This window comes from Pseudonaja textilis, chromosome 13, assembly GCF_049901715.1.
Source record: "Pseudonaja textilis isolate UNSWEBS1 chromosome 13, rPseTex1.2, whole genome shotgun sequence".
NCBI lineage: Eukaryota > Metazoa > Chordata > Lepidosauria > Squamata > Elapidae > Pseudonaja > Pseudonaja textilis.
The window spans coordinates 18,666,300-18,688,733 of record NC_142002.1 but is presented as its reverse complement, the minus strand read 5'-3'; the positions used below and the strand labels follow the sequence as shown (position 1 = coordinate 18,688,733).

General features: G+C 42.0%; 1 protein-coding gene across 16 annotated transcripts in view; it reads right to left on the bottom strand.

The window, feature by feature from the left end:
• Positions 1-22,434, bottom strand: part of HMG20A (high mobility group 20A) — a 51,512-nt gene that overhangs the window by 28,363 nt on the left and 715 nt on the right. For 2 of the 16 annotated variants that reach the window (XM_087941631.1, XM_087941634.1), the window contains exon 1: positions 20,898-20,970. The exons of 11 other annotated variants lie outside the window; for them this stretch is intronic. Coding sequence is in view for 1 of the 5 variants with exons in the window: in XM_087941636.1 (XP_087797762.1) it covers positions 20,843-20,927 (85 nt within the window). In the remaining 4 variants the exon portion in view is untranslated. Of the gene's footprint in view, positions 1-20,842; positions 20,971-22,434 lie in introns of those variants that run through there. 3 more of the 16 variants (XM_087941627.1, XM_087941636.1, XM_087941623.1) reach the window with 3 other exon arrangements.

The following is a 22,434-nucleotide window of genomic DNA, read 5'->3' as shown; positions in this document are numbered from 1 at the left end:
TCTTAAACTGTAACTTACACAGACTATACTAGAAACGTATAACAGGTTCCATCAATCCACCTATAGATATTAAATCAGGCAATCCACAGCTATAGGAAAACGAGGACATTCACTCCAAGAGCCTCCGTCTATTATCGTTCTTCTTCTCCGAAATCTCAGCTTTGGCGGTTTCTAATCCAGGAACAGCAGAGAACACCGATAGATAAAAAGACAGTCAGGAATCTATGGCAATAATGAAAACCACCAGCAAGACAACGCTGCTGCGCTTAGAGAAATGGCTGTAACATGACAGAGCTGGCCAGTACAGCCGCTCCAGGGCTCAGAGTAGATGCCACATTTCAGCACTTTTCTAAAAATGCTGATCACGTTCTTGTTTTCTTACCCCATTAAAAAAAAAGGGGGGGTCCGGATGTTTGAAAGCCGCTCAATATTAAAGAAAAGAATATCAAATGCAACATGGATTTCTAACCGGGGAGGGAAGGGGTTAAAACCACATTCACCGGTTGTCCTCTCTAAGGCAAAATGGCTGTATTTCCCTTATAGAAGCAGGTTGGGACATCTCAAGAAAATAAGGCTAGTTAAAAGGGCCCCAGGGCAGTTTGGGTGCAGGCTGCAGAGAGATTGATCGAACTGGGGAAATCCTGAACGATGGAATTACTAAAATAAAAAATAAAAATTCGGCAGTGGGGCACATCATTTTTCCTCTGTTTTTATCGGCAAAAGAGCAAGGAAAACTAGGTTTGAATGCCTGAGAGGAGGGCTGCCTATAAATTTAATAAACAAACAGCGCATCACGTGGACTTGGGAGGCAATGTTATCTAATGATAGAATTGCCATCTTTTTTTTTCTTAGTTTCTTCAGTTTCCAGTAATGATCTGCCAGCCTTTCTAGAATCAGGACACCCGTTGGAACATCTATTTTTATCTCCTGGCAAATATTTTTGAGTTGGAAGAATACGGAGCATCTTAACCTTGTGAGTTGCCAGCGTTTGATGCTGTTTGTGGGTCTGTGGACATTATGCTTTACTGGAAAAGGGTGACCTTTGTAGCTGCTCTTTGGATTCCCCACCAGAAGTGCGAACAAAAAGGACGTGTGCCTTTCATACTCAGACAATTAAAAAAAAAACCCACACATTTGCACAAAAAGAAAGCAGAGCCTGGCTGGCTGGCTGATTTGCAATCCCTTTTATCAGCCGAGTCCATAAAAATTGTCTTCACTTTTTCTGCGTAACAAAGTATAGTAACAAGGTTGTTTAAGCAGCAGGAGAGGCACATTCTTGGCAGAGACTAAGATTGTAGCTTTATGTCTTTGAAGATGTAATCGTGCACTGATGGATATGCGTTGGTGGAGGGAGAGAGAGAGAGGGATGGGGGGAGATAGATAGATAGATAGATAGATAGATAGATAGACAGACAGACAGAAAGACAGAGATAGATAGATATGAGATAGATAGATAGATAGATAGATAGATAGATAGATAGATAGATAGATAGATAGATAGATAGCCAGATAGAGATAGATAGATAGATAGATAGATAGATAGATAGATAGATAGATAGATAGATAGATGATAGATAGATGATAGATAGATTGATAGATAGATAGATTGATAGATGATAGATAGATGATAGATAGATTGATAGATAGATAGATAGATAGATAGATAGATAGATAGATAGATAGATAGATAGATAGATGATAGATAGATGATAGATAGATTGATAGATAGATAGATTGATAGATTATAGATAGATAGATAGAGATAGATAGATGATAGATAGATAGATAGATAGATAGATAGATAGATGATAGATAGATAGATAGATAGATGATAGATAGATAGATGATAGATAGATAGATAGATAGATAGATAGATAGATAGATAGATAGATAGATGAGGGGGGATAGATATGTATGTATGTATTATTACACATGCATACACACATGTATACATCTATATCTACATCCACCTACCTGCCTACCTGCGTATCTACCTACCTGCCTACCTATCTACTTAGGTACCTACGTATCAAATATCCACTACACTTTCCTCCTCCCACCCTCCCACTTTCTAGCCTGCTGCCTTCACCACTAGACCAAACTCCCTTCTGGGCTGGCCAGTCCTGAATATCCTAAGCAGCCTCCCCCACCCCTTCTCCCATGAGAGTGCCATTGAGAGGAGGGGGTTTTACCAGGCGGCAGGCCAACCTAGCCCATTTCCAAATCCAATCTGTCTTTTGCCAGCCTCCTCGCTATGTTTCGAATTTGTTTTGCTGAGTTTTCAGAGGAGCAAACGGATGGACCGATGGACAGAGCCTCTTCTTGGCGTGATTTTTTTGCCAAGGTTCCAGGGCCTGAAGGAATAAACAATTATACTCTGCATGGATTAAGCTCTAAGGGCTCAGATGCTAAAAGATTAGGATGAATACAAAAATAGAAATCTGCCTGGAGGATTTATTTAATTTTGCCAAGAAGGGGGTTCCCAGTGGGTCCCCACTAAGATGTTAATAAGCTCCCAAACTGGATTTAATAGAAGCGTCATGTGTGATTTGGAACAGGAATTGGTTTGGTTTCGGCTTCGTACACTTTTTCAAACTGGACATGATAGATTATAAACCATGGCTTAGCCTTATGAGATAATTATGGTCTAATTAATGAATTATGACTTATGGCAATCCGGAATCTATCTTCAAAAGGGGTTCAAAGCTGCTTTAATTTTTGATGTACATGTGTCACATTCAAGTACGCCTTAGAAGAGCTGACTGCAGACATCTAATTACGCTCAGTAAAATGTCTAAGGAAAAACTCTTCTGTCTTTTTTTTTCATGCTGATCAAAAACATCATTGTTGATTTTTATATTCCTTCAAAGAGCCTGAAATTCTTCTGTGAAGACAGAAATATGCCCCACTGATTTGCCTGGGCTGTTTGCCATAAGTGTTGTTCAAAATTCAAAACAGGAACCTGCACAGCATTTCCTGTAACCTACTTTCCGTTGGGCTCTCCTCTCACCCACAAGCACAATCACACACCCCCACACTCCCTTTCCCCCCTATACACATTGCCGTCTTCACTCAGAAAGCACAGCTCTGCAACTAGACATGTTACAAACACAGTGGGTAGTCCTCGACTTATGACTGTAAAGGGGTCTGGAATTTCTATCATTCGTCACAACGGTTTTAAGTTGAGGCACCCATAAACCCAATTTTATGGCTTTTCCAAGTGGTGGTCCTTAAGTGAATGCTGCAGTCGTTAAGTGAATGCTGTGGTCATTAAGCGAATCAATGTATTCCTTTTGTTGTTCGGGGGGCGGATGTTGGTCCCCTGATTGCAGAAGGCTACAATTGGTTGCAAAGGTGAGCCGGGTTGCCAAGCATGCAAAATGCAGTCAAATGACCAAGAGGGTTTGCGCGGTTGTCAGAAATCCAGAATCAGGTCGTACGTAAGTAGCTTTTGGAGGGTCGCTTGAAGTTACGAAGGACCCTCCAAAAGCTACTTACGACCTGATTCTGGAGTTCTGATGACCGCACATACCCTCTTGGTCTTTGACTGATTAATGTCACAGCTATTGGAAGGGCCTAGAGATAGATACGCATTACTGGCACCATACAGGTAGTCCTTGACATATAAGCGATCGGTTATATGTCAAGGACTACCTGTATGGTGCCAGTAATGCGTATCTATCTCTAGGCCCTTCCAAGAGCTGTGACACTTAATTCAAATATTTCTTGTTCTGATTTCAGCGGGTCAGGAGGAAAAGGACCAGGGTTGGTTGGTTGGTTTGTGCTTTGTCAAACGCTTACAACATAACGGAAATAAGAATAAACGTAAGTTTAAATACATGAAATAGGAACTAATCAATGGGGACAATAGGACAGGGCATGATCGTGCACTTATGCCCTTACAGACCTCTTAGGAATGGGGTGAGGTCAATAGACATTAGTTTGAGGGTAACAGAGTGAGGATTTGAACGTGTGACAGGTCCTAAGGCGGGGCAGGGAGTTCAACAAACTTTACCATTTTTAAAACAATGTTTTTATTTCTGTATCTGGTATTCCTTTTTTCTGCTAGAGCGCAACAATTATCAACCATTGTTGCATTCTAGCCAAAAAATGTTGGGACGTTAAATCTTCTTGATAGAAGATAGTACTTGCTTGACTTCCTCTTATTTTCCTGTCCCGTCCTTTTCTCCAAGACCCAATCCTTAGCATCCTCCAAAGAACCATCTCCCTCCCATTCTGAATCCATCACTACCCTTTCATCCTTCACTAATTCTCCGAAACTTGCATCGTCTCGTATATAGGCAGTCCTCGACTTACAACAGTTCGCTTAGTGACACACACACACACACACCCTGAAATTACAACGGCATTAGAAAAAGGGACCTGGGACTATTTTTCAGAGTTATGACCGTCACAGCTTCCCGGGGTCTACGCGATCTCCTTTTGCGACCTTCTGACAAGCAAAGTCAATGGGGAAGCCAGGCTCGCTTAACGACCGTGTGACCAATTTAACGACTGCAGGGATTCACTTAACAAATGTGGCAAGAAAAGGGGTGAAAGTCGGGGAAAACTCACTTGTCACACGTTTCTCGCTTAGCAACATTAATCTGGGGCCCAACTGTGGTCCTAAGTTGAGGACCACCTGTATTTATAAACATTTCTTTCCTTTGGACTGAACTGGATATATCCAGCCTAATGAAGGGAAGGACGCAAAACCTGCCGGCGACAGCCCTGATGCCAGCCGGGCTGAGTGGAATGAGAGCCAGTCCAACTCCGCATTAGCCACAATCCTCGGGCTCGCCATATTCCCCTCGCGCCTGTAGACAGACGCCTCTGTTCCCTGAACGAGCCGCCCAATCCAGCTCAGCGGCATTCTTGATAGAAGCAGAGCTGGGCTCCGGGCTTGTGTGTGAGGAAGCATGCCAGAACAATCCACCTTCAACAATCCAAACAATTCAGAGCCCGTTTAAGGGAGGTCTGAACACGCTGAGACCGAAGGATGAACTGGGGACCGTTACCAGTGTGTGTGTGTGGGGGGGGGGTCCTCAGTTTTTCAACTCAGTCTGCAGAGCTATGAGACTACTCATCCTGGATTCTCCCTTCGGCTCAGTGGAGAATTAGATTAGATTAGATTAGGATTAGATTAGGATTAGATTAGGATTAGATTAGGATTAGATTAGGATTAGATTAGGATTAGATTAGATCAGATCAGATCAGATTAGATCAGGGGCAACTTTAAGACTTGTGGACTTCAGCCTTAAAGTTGCCAAATTTGGAGACCCCTGGATTAAATAGATAGATAGATAGACGGATAGATGGAAGGAACATAATGATTTGTATTTTGATACTCCGATGATTTAGCCATCCAAATCAAGCTGTCCGGATTGTTGATCAACACTTTTTTACACAGTTTTCCATTCTCTTGGCTGTTTAATCATGTTGAGCTAGCTGACTCAGAAACGGACACAGCCGTTGCTGACTTGCTTCCAGAAATTGTGGATGCTCCAACGCCGGAGGTATTTAAGAAGAGATTGGACAACCATTGGTCTGAAATGGCATGGCATTTCCTGCTTTGAGCACGGGGTCGAACTAGAAGACCCCCCAAAAGGTCCCTTCAAACTCTCTTTTGCTCTTTTTCTGACAAATGAGCGAGTCAGTCTACCTCAACGCAGCTGCGCCGCAGGCCAACTTGATTGCGTTGTCATGAGGGGTTTTGCAACCCTTATTTTTAACCATCCTTTGAAGCCCTGGCTTCAACATCCCGTTTCTAAGCAGCTCCGCATGCTGGTACATCTGACAGGATTCGCTCGCAGAAAATGTGCGGCGATGCGGCTTTCTCACCGTTGCCAGGAATGAATGTCGGAAAAGCAACACCCGGAATATTCTGGCTTAAGGCTGCACCGTATGTGGAGCGGGGAAGGGAGGGAGAGGGAGGAGGGTGGGCAACCACCGCAAAACAAGGTTTGTTTGGCTTGGGAAAAAGCAGAGGAACAGGAAGCTGCAGAAAAGCACAAAAGAATCCCGATTACACTCCACAAAAGCCGTGCGGATGGAAATGTCGGCCTCTCCCCTGAATGAAAAGCCTTCGACAGGTTTCTTTTTTTTTTTCCTCCCCCGGTGAAATGGGCCGGTAAACTCAAGACAATATGAAATTGGAACGTTTCACCGGTTAATTACCGCACTAAAGGCGAGAGAAGAGTGAAAGTGACCTAACATTTAAGCTTAATTATATACAGGTTAAATCAACTCGTGTATGAAGCTGACAACTTTGTAACGAATGGCATTAAGCCGTTGGGATGACACAAGGCTACCAAGTAAGGGAATGTGAATTGGTCAACGAAACCAATTTGCCACCTTGTCCGAAACGATAGCCTGTTGGGTCTCTGTATTCCAAATACCTGACAGCCACTAAACGTGTTGCTTCTGAGTGCGCGTGTGGAAGAAGTTAAATGGTTTGTTTCTGGAAATACCCGACCGCTATCCCGTCTGGGTATTATTCCCTGATCCTGAGCTGGCCCTTGGCTCAAATTGGGGAAGGCAAGCATTGAGTCATGCAGGGGTAAGAGGAAGCGTTCGGCGCGAGTCACGCAAAGTGTTCTTTCTTGTGTCACAACGAATGAAAAAAAAAAAAAGGTCTTGCCACATGAAATGCGTCGTGGCGGAAGAAATGCCGACCCACCAGCGGGGACTGGGCCGAGAACGAGGCAGGGGAAGGAGTCCTGCCTTGAATCAGGGGGCTGCTTGCTCTAGAGATGAACAGGTTGCCAGACCCCAAAGCGGGGACTTAACTTAGAGGGGCATCTTCAAGAATTGCTGCATTATGAATACCCAGCCAACAGTCCTCGACTCAGAACCACAATTGAACCCAAATTTCTGCTGTTAAGAGAGACATTTGTTAAGTGAAGGGGGGAGGGTTGCCTCATTTTATGACTTTTACGTTACACGTGGTTGTTAAGTGAATCTGGCTTCCCTATTGACTTGCTTGTCGGAAGGTCGTAAAAGTGGATCATGCGACCCAGCAAACGTCATAAATATGAACCAGTTGCCAAACGTCTGAATTTTGATCACGTGACCATGGGGATGCTGGAAAGGTCGTAACTGTGAAAAAATGATTGTAATTCCCTTTTTTTTAGTGCCGTCATGACTTTGAACGGTCACTAAATGAACTGTTGTAAGTCGAGGACTACCTGTATTGACAGCAACATTACATTGTTCTGAACTCTGAAGTGTTGCTAGTACATAGCCTAAAATGGGTATCTTGGCGGCGTTTCGACGCGGGTAACTCAGAAGGTCATCACACAGCCCATTACCCAGGTTGTTACGACACAGGAGGCTGATAGACACACAGCCAATACCTCAGCCACACATGTTCTTATGAAAAAGCCAGCCAATCTGCAAACATCAACTCCATCAACCAATCAAGAAATAACACAGCCAACCAGTCCGCTTACAACAGAGCCAGCACACCACACCTCCCCACCAGTATTTAGAGAAATGGCAGCTCCGATCACGCTTTGCTTACACAAGCACGAAGCCGAAAGCACCAGCCTGAAGATGGCAAGTGGGACCTCGTCAAAACGTCGCCAAGATACTCTCAATCTTACACAAGAAAAGACCCGAACACGAGAGGGAAACAGAGAGAGAGAGGGACACAGAGAGAGAGAGAGAGAGAGAGAGAGAGAGTGAGAGAGATTATGACTGACCAATCTGCACTTTATTGTAAAACATCATGTCTGGAAGGTATTCACCCTGGATCTCCAATCCTAGGGTTGCTTTCGACACGCAGATCTGAGGCGCAGGCAGGGGAGGCAATGTGAAATCTCGCCCTTCCACTCATTTTTTCCTTCCAGCTTCGTTTTATTCTTCCCAGCCATGGGAACTCCCTTGCTTATCATCTACATGTCTAGCTCCTTTGCGTGAAGTTAAAAACAAAAACAGACCATCTCCATGAGAAAAAATCAGCCCACGACACAACAGAGTCAACCTCAACATTCCAGCCACGGTATTTATTTTTCTACGAAGGCCAGCTCTTTTCAGCCATTACTCCTTCCTGATGTTTTGTCTGCTTAAAGAGTTCTTCCCAGGGATTTGCTCCCTATTCAAGGTTCCCTAGGAGAAAACCTACTGTCTCTTTGGGTCTCTTGTCACCATAATGTCAACCTCTTAAGTTTAGAAGATTCCGACGGAAACGCCCGATGTCAAAGGTTTAGACACCATCATCACTGGGAATGTGTGTAATTTCTACCCGGAAATTCTTCAATCTTGAAAAATACGATTATGTTTAAGGTAAGGCGCCACATACGGTTTATCTGTTGTTTGGCAAGCGCCTTCATGGAAGTCAGGGAAACACATAAAACCCTTGAAGCGGTCACTTTAAACACATACATCAACCCTCAAAAACAAGCCCTCTTGCTGGTCCTCAACGTACGACCACAAGGGAGCCCGAAATTTATGTGGCTAAGTGAGAGATTCGTTCTGTGAGTTTTGCCTGGTTTTATGAGTTTACTTGCCATATTTATTCAGTGGATCGCTGCAGTCGTTAAATTAGTAACACAGTTGTTAAATGAATCTGGCTTCCCTGTTGTCAGAAGGGCGCAGAAGGGGATCAGGTGACCCTGGGGCAATGCGACTGTCATAAACGTGAGTCGGTTGCCAAGCATCTGAATGAGTGGTGGGATTCCAATTTTGTCACTATTGGGTTCTGTGGACGTGGCTTGGTGGGCATGTTGTGGCTTGGTGGGCATGGCAGGGGAAGGATACTGCAAAATCCCCCTCCCCACCCCACTAACCTGCTTTCCAGCTCCGTTCTCCTCTGCAGGGCGACCAAAGAAGATGCAGCCAATCAGCTGGGACTTGGGAGGCGGAGAATAGATGGGGGCGGGGCCAGTCAGAGGTGGGATTTGCTGGTTCTACGAACTATTCAAAATTTCCACTACCGGTTCTCCAGAACTGGTCAGAACTTGCTGAATACCACCTCTGAGCCAAATATAAATCACGTGACCATGGCAATGCTGCAACGGTCATAAATGTGAAAAACGGTCATAAGTCACTGTTTTCAACACTGTAACATTGTAGCTTTGAATGGTCACAAAAACGAACTGTCAAGTCCAGGACAACCTGTGGTGTCATTAAAACACCTTCTACAAACTTTTTTGGATGATGCTTCATAAACCCTCTATGTAGGGTTTGATATACTGACTATCCCTAATGCATAATATTATAAGCCATGAAACAGTGAGAACCGGCAGAGGCAGTCAGTTCAGGGTTTAGGATATTCCGATTCTAGACTCTTACGGAGGCATCTCACAGGTTGTGGCAGTCGCCAAAATAGGAGGAGGGACCAACATGCGCTTAGAACTCCTAACAGAAAGATAAAATATCTTATATTACATATAATAACAGCAGCTAGAATATCCTACGCACAGTACTGGAAGAAAAACGCCATACCTCCCAAGGGTTTAATAATTTAAAAAAATCTTTGAGCGCATGGAAACGGATAAATGGAACTAAAAGAGAAAGTTGACATGGAATACAATGCAAAAATGGGAAACATGGTATATCTGGATTGACAATAGACATAAGAATAGAAAATGTAAATAATGTATACCATAGTTATGAGGGTATGGAAGTAGTGTGTATTGAAAGATTGGATAGGATGTATAAATATGTATATATATATTTGTTTTCTGAGGTTCTCGTGGTATTTGTATGTGGATCTTTGGTTATTCAGGTTTTCTCCGCGTAAGATTGGCAGTATCTAGGCAACGTTTCGATGAAATCTCATTCATCATCTTCAGGCTTCTGTCTTCGGCTCTGTGCTTCTCAGAGTGAGTGTGCTTCTTCACTCTGAGAAGCACAGAGCCGAAGACAGAAGCCTGAAGATGATGAATGAGACTTCATCAAACGCTGCCTAGATACTGCCAATCTTACGCGGGAGAAACCCGAATAACAAAGATCCATATATATATATATATATATATATATTTGTTTTCTGAGGTTCTCGGTATTTATATGTGGATCTTTGGTTGTTCGGGTTTTCTCCCGCGTAAGATTCAAGTATCTAGGCAACGTTTCGATGAAGTCTCATTCATCATCTTCAGGCTTCTGTCTCCGGCTCTGTGCTTTTCAGAGTAATGTGAGATTGCAGCTGCTTCCTCCTTTTAACTGCCAGTGGGGGTGGGACTTGATTGGGTGGGGGCTTGGCTGTGTTCTGATTGGGTGGGGGTGTGTTCTCAAAAATACAAACAAATAGAAGGAGCACCCATGGGATCACCCCTCTCACCTGTCATCGCTAACCTCTACATGGAACACTTTGAAACACAAGCTCTAGAAAAATATGACCACAAACCCAAACTCTGGCTCAGATACGTAGATGACACCTTCATAATCTGGCCACATGGGAAAGAAAAACTGAACAACTTCCTCACACACCTCAACAGCCTACACCCCAAAATACAATTCACCATGGAAACAGAAGCCAACAACCAACTTCCCTTCCTAGATGTCTTGGTATACAAAAGATCCAATGGCTCCCTAGGACACACCATCTACCAGAAGAAAACACACACTAACCGCTATCTACATGCACTCTCACACCACCACCCAGCACAGATCAATTCCATAGCCAAGACACTCATCTCCAGAACAAAATGCTTAGCCGATGAACAACACCAAAAAACCGAACTACACACTCTCACCAACGTACTTACAGCCAATGGATTCCAAAGAAAGAAAATTACCCACCTAATCCAAAAAGAAACCCCAACCAAAATCCAAGACAGAGAACAAGAAAACGGCAAAGCCCTCCTCCCATATATAAAAGGCACTACAGACAAAATCAGCAAGATCCTCCAAAAACACAACATCAAAACAGCATTCTGCACAAACAGAAAAATATCCACCATCCTAAGAAACCCCAAAGACAAAATCGAATTAGAAAACCAAGGAGTATACGAAATCCCCTGCACTGCCTGCCCTACCACATACATTGGACAAACTAACAGAAGAATAAATGCACGCATTGAAGAACATAAGAACTCAATCAAAAAAGAAGAAACGACCTCTTCCCTGGTCCAACACCTCAAAGCCACAGGACATGAAATCGATTTTAAAAATACCAGAACTATCGCCAAAACCGAACACTTCAACAGCAGAATAATCAGAGAAGCCATAGAGATAGAAAAACGGCCACACAGCATGAACAAACGAGATGACACCTCCCGCCTTCCAGCCATTTGGAAACCCGCCCTCATGAACAGACGAGTACCTAACATGAAGAAGGACACCAGACCCACACCCATGAGAGCCACACAAGATGCCACCACCACACTTCCATGTAGAAAACAGACTCTCACCCACTCAGAAGATGAGACACGACCATGGACCAGAAGCTGCACTACAGCTGCATCACTACCCACTTCAAACCCCTCCGAGCCATACATGAAGCAAACCGACACCCACTATGAAGATGCAACAGGACCACGAACTAGAAGCCAAACAGCAAGATCACAACTCACCAGTTCAAATCCCCCAGCAACTAAGACTAACCGGAGCACAGCCAAGCCCCCACCTGAACAGAACACGCTCCAACCAATCAGAACACGGCTAACCCCCAACCAATCAGAACACAACCAAACCCCTACCAATGAGAACACACCCCCACCCAATCAGAACACAGCCAAGCCCCCACCCAATCAAGTCCCACCCCACTGGCAGTTAAAAGGAGGAAGCAGCTGCAATCTCACATTACTCTGAAAAGCACAGAGCCGGAGACAGAAGCCTGAAGATGATGAATGAGACTTCATCGAAACGTTGCCTAGATACTTGAATCTTACGCGGGAGAAAACCCGAACAACCAAAGATCCACATATATATATATATATATATATATATATATATATATATACACACATACATACTATATACATATACCATATATATATTGTCACAGTATTGTTCAATTAGTAACGGTATTATGTTTAAACGGAAATACCCAATAAAGTGTTGAGGGGAAAAAAAAAAGAACTCCTGAATTGAAGGCGAGATCTGAATCTGTACAAATGAGTATTGTATAAATCGAGGCCTGTGGAAAGAAAGGATGCGTTTTCATACCCGTGCCCTTTTTATGTTGGATTAGACATCATGTTCAAGGATAGATATTCATAAAGAGATTTGGGGAAGTGTGGGAGAGAAAAGCACTGTTAACAACATAGAATTTGGGTGAAACAGGAAAAGAAATAATCTTTGGGTCCGTGACTCACCAGAGTCAATGTGAACTCAAGGAGTATCTGCCTCCCACCCCCTCTTGATCGTCACACTCCACATTCTGGCAAGATTATAAAAAATCTGTCCTCTCCATTCATAAGCAGAGCTTCTTGCATCTGAGTCACCCCAATGGAGAACTTCAAAAGGTTATTTCATACAGTTTAGCTTGCGTTCCTTTCAACGTTTCAGCAAAACTTTAAAGAACGGGTCCTTTGGAATTTCAGTCTGGCTTTCGCGGGTAAATCGGAGACCCCAAATTCCAAAGGAGGTGTCGAGGCCCAAGGATCTCTCTCAACTTGAAAGGCAAAGCAAGGCAAGATAGGGAGGTGATCCCCTTTTGCAGCCATCTTACAAGCAAAGTCAATGGGGAAACCCGACTCGCTTAACAACCGTGTTACTAATTTAAAAACTTCGGCGATTCACTTAACAACTGTGGCAAGAAAGGTCGAAAAATTAATATGTTTCACTTAGCAACAAAAATGTTGGGCTCAATTGTGGTCATAAGTTGACAACTACCTGTACACATCCAGGAAGGCTAACAGACCTGCCGGCTTTCCTTCCGAGATAACGGGGACAAGTGGTTGCTTTCGTGGTGTGGAGACCATAACTTGGTCCTCAACACCAATAAGACCAAGGAGCTTAGAGTGGACTATAGAAGGAACAGATCAGACCTCCAGCCCTTGCTTATCCGTGGAGACCGAGGGGAGCAAGTGGCCAGTTTTAAGTTTCTGGGTGTTACCCTAAAAGAGGACCTGACCTGGGGTGCCCACATTGCAGCCCTGGTCAAAAGGGCCCAGCAGAGATTAGACTACCTGTTACTTCTCAGAAAACAACACCTGAATGAAAAACTGCTGGTGACCTTCTACTGCTGCACTAGAGAGACTATCTTAACTGACTGCACCTCTGTATGGTTTGCCAGTTGCACAGTGACAGATAGGAAAGCACTCCAGAGGGTTAATGTCATTGTCCAGAGGATCACGGGTTGCCCTCTCCCCTCTTGGGAAGAGCTTTATAGCTCCCGCTGCCTTAAGAAAGTTCAAAACATCCTCAAAGATCCATCTCATCCTGGGAACCCTTTTTTTGAACTATTACCATCTGGCAAATGGTACAGAATAATAAAAACAAGGACAAATTGGCTGAAAAACAGCTTCTATCCCAGGGCAGGAGCTCTGTTGAATTCTACTGTATAGTGCAGTGTTGGTGTGGTGTCGGGTTTCCGGTTCAATGTGTGAAGGATGTGTGTTTGTGTTTATTTTCATGGTCATGATGTGCACTGAAGATGGGGTTTGATTTCGTTGTACGAGGTGCAATGACAATAAAGTAAGCTAAACTCCCTTTCCCTCCTTTCCCCTCCACACACTAAACAGGTTCACACATCACACAAAGCTACTATGCAGTTTATCAATGTGAGACAATGCTGGGTAAGACACCACTTGACGGTTGTGTAGTTTGGTAGGGGCTTAACATAAGTGTACACTCAATTATGCGGTTTGTAATCCACACTGGCTGGTTTAGCACGATCCAGGAATCCAGCCAATTGTGGTTTATTAAACAATTCAATAATGTATGGCTTAGTCTGGTGTTTATATGCAGACACTGTATTTAAACAAGCTTGGAAGACTGGAAAAACAATGTTCTATTTATTCCTTATGTAATCAAGTCAAAAAAAATACAATGCGTAGTCGCAAAATGATTAAGGTGAAACACAAGAAACCACAGGAATAAATGTTTTGAGTATTTGGGGAAGTGAGAGAGCAAAGCACGCAACTGAGACTGAAGTGTTAAAGAGAATTCCCATTATTAGCACCCATTCTGAAAGTTCAAAAGTAGTAACTAAAACAGAGCTTAACTATTTCTGAAAAAAAAGAACACGTTTCACAAGTTCTAACAACAACAAATATCACAACAGTCCTTTTCAGACTGCAGCCAGGCAACCATGTAGTCAAATGATCATCCGTAGCCCATAAAATCATAAAATAGTAAGAATTCTAAATAAACTGCTTGTTGCTATGCTGTAGCAGGTTTATAGTTTTCCAGACTGGATGGAAAACCAATCATGCTAAACCATGATTATGCAGTACTTGTAAATCAGTATTGAACAGCTAAGCTTTTTTAAAATGGAAGTTACATCCTTCTGCAAACATAAATCATTACCAAAATTACTGGAGAAAGACACATGATTGGATTTATTATTACAATATCCGGTTGAATATCATCATATATTAACATATATTACTCCTTCTCAATTACTCCTCAGCTCTGTGTGTGTGTGTGTATGTGTATACACTTTTGATCTATAGAAAACTATCAAATTTGCAATGCACAATACTCAAATATCTATGTCTAGTTATTAGAGAATGGAATTTCCAGCAAGTTTCTGCTAAGTTGTTAATCTTAATATTGCTAAAAATATAAAATATAACATACACGCTAGAGCAATATTTAAGGATTTGCAGTTTTGTACTTCTGTCACACTGCCTCTTTTTTTATATAATGCTTTAGATTTATTCTTTATTTGCATACCGATACCCACAATGTTCTTCAGACTCACAGCAGTGCATTTAAGCCCTGGGAACAAGCTGAAAGATGTTCAGGTACTCTGCATGCTTTGAAATCTTAATAAACACATCCTCATAGAGTTCGCCCGGTAATTGCTTCTCTGGAATAAGCTCTTAGAACAGAAGTTCTGAATCTTAACAAGGGGTTACAAGAACTGTTACATAAGCTCTGAGCAAAAGAAACCTAATGCAGAACTTTAAAACGCTCAGTGGCAAATGAAATAAGTAAAATTTAAATCCAAAAAGTCCCCTTTGCATCAAAGTAAGTGCTCTAATATTTCAAAATGTACTTTTGCACAGAAGGAAGAACATTTGAAGTGTAAAAGGATTTTTGAAAACAAAACCAGACTTCAGGGACAAAGTTACCTGAAATAATTAGATGCATTTTGAACTATTAGGTTTATTTCTAAGCTTAGCTTGTGCACCAAGCATGGCAAATCTCACCTTGAGAGGTCTTCATCTCACACTTCTCTTTCTTGGAAAGAACAGCAGGCAGCAGTATCCTCTTCAACAGTTGCAAAGGGCTAACGGACAGATGTTACCCCACTGGGCAAATTAATTTCCAGTCACTACTATTACATAAATTCTATGCATAAACAAACCTTACATGCCACAGCATGAAAGCAACGATAACAATGTCATATTTTCCAACGAAGTAGACCTTGCTAAAGACTCTTGATGTACATATGGCGATTCACACGTTTTCAGAAGTCGAAGGGATCACCTTCATTTTTCACACGCGTGAATTCCGTTCGTCCAGATTTTTTTTAAGCGGAACGCACATTGGAACAGTTGGGAATATCATGCATACTTTTATTGCCTGCATATGTCATTGTCACCATAAATAATTAGAGTAGATTATTTGCATTTAGAAGGTTGGCAGTGAGCTGCCAGAAAGTTCCAGTCCAACACCCTTATGACATAGATTCCATTTCCTGCTTTTTCTTCAGAACAATGTTTTGAGATCAGATTGCGTATTTTGCCTCCCCGCAAGCAGGATTAAAATACCCCCATCAAATCAGCTTCCTGCCTGCACCTTTCTCCTGGATAAGCCTTGCAGGTAGTTCTCGACTTACAACAGTTCATTTAGTGACCGTTCACAGTTACAACGGTGCTAAAAAAAGATACTTACGAGCATTTTTCCAAACTTATGATGGTTACAGCATCCCCTTGGTCACGAGATTTACATTTGGACGCTTGACTCACATTTATGACGGATGCAGTGTCCCGAGGTCACGTGAACCCCTTTTGCGACCATCTGACAAGCAACGTCAATGCAGAAGCTGGTTTCACTTAACAGCCGGGTTACTAATTCAAGAATTGCAGTGATTCACTTAACAACTGTGGTTGTAAAAATGGAGCAAAACTCACTGATCAAATTAGGCACTTAGCAACATACAATTTGAGCTCCATTGTGGCCATATGTTGAGGACTACCTATATCAATGCTTTTTGCGAAATCCTGCTTGCATTATGTTCTTTTAATCACCATATATTTTTAATTCTATCACCATGTGTGAATAAAGAATAAAAATTTGCCATGTCAATGACCAAACAGACAAGCATATTCAAGATGTTGGTGGGGAAAACACTGACAACTCCTCTCAAATGACTAATATAATTTCAATAGCTGCAGAAACCAAAACTTTCTTCTTTTTATCCAATTGGCAGAGAAAGTGAAAAACTCCAGAGAAATTACAGTTGATAAAACAGTGAACAAGATCGGTTTTCTTAATGTGGGTTAGTTCTGACAACGACACATTTGGCTTGTAAATATAACACTGAATAATCATGTTACAATCCCAGATTCTTCCAAACGCTTACACATAAGAACTTCTTTAAAGCTTTTCTAAGATTTTCTAAGATTTTAACTGTTCAGCTCGGCTGAGTTTTTCCGGTAGGAGGAAAACCAGTTTACTGAAGGGAGGGAGAAGGGCAGGAAGTGGGATTCCACTCGTTCTGCCAGAACTTTTAAAAGACTTCCCAGGCAGCCGCGTCGTCCCAAATTGTACCAAGGTAGCTGCCAGAGGATGCTGACTAATGAGATGCTAAATTAATGGGAAATGAGTAAAAACAAGCTGTGGGGCATCTGAAAGTTTCCACGGTTGGGACGCACCGTTGTACTGCAACAAGGCCATGGTGGGGAACAGAATAAGGAGAATCTATGCCTCTAGTTCATTGACCAGAGCGTTCAATAATATGTACAAGGTCACATACTGGTAGCCCTGGACTTACAACCATTCGTTTAGTGGCCACACAGTGTTACAATGGGACTGAAAAAGTGACCCACCATCCAACCACCACAGCATCTCCATGGTCATGAGGTCAAAATGTGTCCATTTGGCAATTGTTCACATTGGAAGGCTGTTGCGGCTGGGTTCGGCCACCTGATCACCACCTGCGTCCTTCCCAGACGGCTTCCAACAAGCAAAGTCAATGGCAGAAGCCAAACTCGTTTAATGACATCATTCAATGACCCGTGATCACCCCTGTGGAGAAAATGGTGCTTAACACTGGGTGCGACTCGTTTAACAACCGCCTCACGTTAACCACACAAATTCTGGTCCCAATTTTGATCCTAAGTTGAGGACTGCCCTGTATTGGGCTAAATCAAGCTTGATTTAGTGAATCATCTAAACAGCTGCCTTGAATTCAGCTAACGTACTCAGCAAAAACCAAGTGCACAATATTTATTACATACGGCGTGATGTGTGGAGCATGTCAAAGGAATGCCAAGGTACTTTCCCTCTGGGGGGAACTCAATTATTCTTGCCAGGGTTAACTTCTGTCAGAGTTGCTGGCTACATTATGCGGAATAGGTCTTTGCTCAACAGTCTAACTCAGACTAATATTTACATAAGAACTTCTAAAGTACTGTACAGAATTCCTCAAATCGCTAAACAGATAATAATCCTTCTGTTTGCAGAACCATATTATTAAAATAATTCTTCCTGTGAAATTAAAATAAATTCATAGGAGGATGCTCATAATGCAATATTAATCCCTGATTTGCTTTATACAGGCCTGAAGCTTTCTCGTAAAACATTATGGATTTCAAGATCACCATTCCAGGGCCAAAGTACTGTATAAGTAGAAATATCTTAAGGCAAGAAGAGTAGATTTCCCACTGTCCTCATTATTCGTCCCTATATTACTGTACTCAAAGAAATATTCAAATGGACCAGCCCAGTTACGCTAACTTTTATGGATGCTAAATGTATCCCGAATGCATGCCATCGGAATCAAAACACTGATATATTAATCGAAGGAGCTGAATGCCGAGGGAATATCTGATGACAGCTCATACTGGAACACCCAGACTTTGCTTCTCAGTCCCAGATGTTGAGTGGTTCTGTGCAGGTTCCAAATTTGCCAGATTAGTGCTATTACATAAATAAGATGTTGCTTGAAAAAAAGAAATGTTGTAGTTTTTTATAGAGCGCAGAGTTAATATACTGAAGGTCTTTGCCAAAGAGAAAAGGGTAAGATCTATATAACACTCCGGAGAACTAATTGCAGGTTACACAAAAAATGCCATTTACACAACTAACTTTCTATAGGATACAAGTAGCCTGGACCACCCCGCCAAAGAAGCTATGGTCTATGTTTAGATGGCAAAACCCAGAGATTAACAGGAGAGAGATCGTGCAGATCTGAGGGAGATTTGCAGGGATTTGTAAATCACCACAGATTAGGGCACATTACTGTATAGGCAGGCAGGCTGCTGAAATGATGATAGAAGTTGAATAATTGGGAAGTGAGTTTGTTCACCGTAGGGCTGAGTTTTCAGCTCAGCCACGGTGCACAAAACGAATATTTGGGTTCAGAATTAGTAAAAGAGAAGGGCGTATCTGCCCTTGGTTCCAGTAGCTGGCTCTTAGGAGTCTCCTCAAAAATAAGGTAGATCTTGGGAGCCTAAAACTTACCCGTATTTGACACGGCTTACAGCATTCCAGGGATAGAAGATCAGCTAGGAAGACTACGAAAATCAGCACGGCAAGCATCTAATTTATTATCTCACAATATGCTGAAGATTAAATGCTACCATAAAAGGCATTTTATGCACATTTATGGTGGTTACTCTTTTCGTAACACAAAACAGCCAGAGATTCCATGAGTAATAACGCCATGTGCTTTGAAACAGGACAGAGGCTTTGCAGCTTGGTTACTTATTATTTTTATTTAAATATACATGTCTTCATGTAAAATCATAATAATTAGCTATTGAACTATGCAGATTTCCTCCAAAGTAAGTCACATTACATTCAGTAGTTTTACCCTCAAGCAATGGGTAATAGCCAACAGCAGCATTTCCCTTTCAGTTGTGTAAAGGGGGCCATTAAGAACAAACCACTTGCAAAGAAGATACTTGTATAATGAAAAGATTTTAATATATGAGAGAATTTGGCCTTTCCAATATTTTCACAGAATTGCAAATTGGGCTCGTGACACTGCAAGGACCCAAAAAAATGCCATGTCTATCATTCTGGACGGTTCTCCCTAAGTTATAGACTCTTCTTCCATTCCTTAAAGATTGAACAAATCCAAGAACAGTCACGAGAGAGAGTACAAGCAGCTGCAAATACTTATTTTTCCATCTGACCATCTGGCAAAGAAATCACTCAGATAATCCAAAAAGTATGCTTAAATGCTTTACCTTAGAAAAAAACTACTGGCCGACAACAGAATTCCTTTCCCAAGAATTCCTTTTCTAAGGTTTAAAATAAAAATGAGAGAAGACGGCTTATTCACACTACAAAAACATGTCCTTTTTCCCTTGTTTGCTTCCTAAATCACAGCACTGAAGTGAAAAGTGATGTCCAATTAGCTTACAATCATGTATCAACTGGGAAATTAAGTCCTGATCAGTATTATTAGAATTATAAATTGTAAGATACATTTTTCCTGTTCCTATTATTTCCTGTTCATTGTTTAAGAAATTGCTTTATGGAAAGCACTACACACATCTTTTAATAAATCGTAAATATATTGTAAGCCAATTGGATGAAATGAATTCCTATTATGTTCAGCAAACAGATTACAACGAGCACAAATGTAAATATATTACATAACAGAATTCTGGAAAGAGCATTTCACAACTTGGTAAGTGGCAAATGGCATGCAGAGAGCCACAACATTTAAAATATAGGTAGTCCTCAACTGATGACCACAATTGAGCCAAAATTTAGATTGCTAAGAGAGAATTCGTTAAGTGAATTTTGCCTCATGTTACAACTTATTTTGTCACAGTTGTTAAATGAATCCTTGAGGTTGTTAAGTTACTAACATGTTAAGCGAATCTGGCTTCCCCATTGTGGAACACTGCAGGACACTGCAACCATCATGAATATGAAACAGTTATCAAGCATCTGAATTTTGATCAGGTTGCTGCAATGGTCGGGTTAAAAGCAGTAAGTCACTTTTTTCAGTGCTATGGTAACTTTGAACGGCCTCTAAATCAACTGTTGTAAGTTGAGGACTACCTGTATTACAGGTAATATTGGGATATTACAAATAGCAGTTTTCACTCCCTAGAGCTCTCCTCTCTAAAGCATAAACAAATCAGCCAAGCCATCTCTATACAATGAGCAATACAGCTCAGCACGTCTCAATTTCCACTGTGCCCATTCCAAACAAACAAACAACCTTCCAAAAAGCAGAGAAGCTACTTTAAGACATGCCCCTTCATTGTCTCCAAGGATGCTTATATTTATAATGCAGGGTGCTGTCTCAGTCAATAAAAGGCATAAAGATGAGATGCCACAGGACACGATTATTTTAAAAATACTGGAAACATTATCTTTCTACCTTACTATTGGTGGAATGCATGCAAGGGACATTCCAACTTAACTAGGCCAAAACGCAAATATCCAAACAATTTAAAACACCAGCTGGGGAAAGAAATGGAGGTGATGGAACTTCATCTTTCCTGTTTCTTGCCAATTTTACCGGTTAATATCTTATATAATTTGTAAATGACCCAGAGTCACTGGGAGTGGTTGCAAAACATACATTTCATACATAATAAGACCAACTCCTCTTTCGAGGCAGGGCACCCCCTTGAAAGCTTTCCTACCAGGGCAGAACGGCAACCACAGGATAGCATCCAGCCCACAGCCTGTTTCCTCAGAGGCCTTTTTATTTTGACACCTTGAGAGAGAATAACCTCATCTGTTGGCCTATCCGTATAAAAAAAATAAAGAAACCCCTGCAAAATTCTTCTCACGCCAGGCCAGGTCACTCATTCTGGGTCTTCAAGCTTTCCCAAAAAGTAGAGCACAGACCTTGCCAAGTTCACATCTCATCTCTTTAATCTATCTATCTATCTATCTATCTATCTATCTATCTATCTATCTATCTATCTATCTATCCATCTATCCATCCATCCATCCATCCATCCACCTATCTTCTCTACATATCTACTGTATCAATTTATCCATCTAGTTATCTAATATATCGATCTACTTACCTACCTACCTAACCTCCTGTATCTTCTCTATTCACCTTCTGTATCCATCCATCCATCCACCATCTCTTCTCTATCCACCTATTTTCTCCGTCCACCTATCTTCTGTACACATCTACTGTGTCAATTTATCTAATTTACCGATCTATCTACCTACTTACCGAACCTCCTGTATTGTCTCTATCCACCTTCCGTATCTATCTATCCATCCATCCACATCTGCTCTTTCCACCTATTTTCTCCATCTACCTATCTTCTCTACATATCTACTGTATCCATTTATGTTTATCTATCTAGCTATCGGCCTACCTACCTACTTACCTAACCTCCTGTATTTTCTCTATTCACCTTCCGTATCTATCCATCCATCCATCCACCATATCTTCTCTATCCACCTATTTTCTCCATCCACCTATCTTCTCTACACACCTACTGTATCAATCTACCTACCTACCTTCTGTATCTTCTCTATCCACCTTCCTTATCTATCCACCCATCCATCCCTGTTTATCACCTCTATGAAATTTATGTAGATGGCACCCCTCTCTCCTCTCATGAAAGTGACTCTTTATCCCTTTCCTGAGCTTGTTCTAAACATTAAAAAAAAACACACACACACAAAGAAAGGCATGAAGGAAATAAAGAGAAAAGGAAAATAAAGGAGGGGAGAATTATTATTATTATTATTATTTGCCCACCATCCCCAGCAAGGCCTGGGAAAGCCTCCCTGGCCTCACCTTTATTTATTTATCTATTTTGTCAAGCAATTATAAGATAACAGGTATAAGCAATAAACATAGTTATGGATACATGAAATGGATGCATATAAGAAAAAGAAAAGAAAAGAACAGACCCGAGTTGCAATTTATATTATTGCTCCTACCAAGGGAGAGCTTGGGGGGGGGAACGTGGGGAGGGAAACCCCACCTTATGTTAACCCCTCCCCAGAAGCAGCCTCTTGGGTGGGGGGCTAGATGGGGAAGGGGCGACCAGGCCCCTCATTCGGGGAGGGGCTGGGGGGAGGGGACGGAAGAGACAAGAAAACAAATGATGGTAGAATAGGAAGGGGGGGGTCTTTGGAGGGAGGAGGGCGGAGAGGCAGCCCCCCAATGGCTGTGCTTTGTTCAGGAGGCGGGAAACGTGGGGA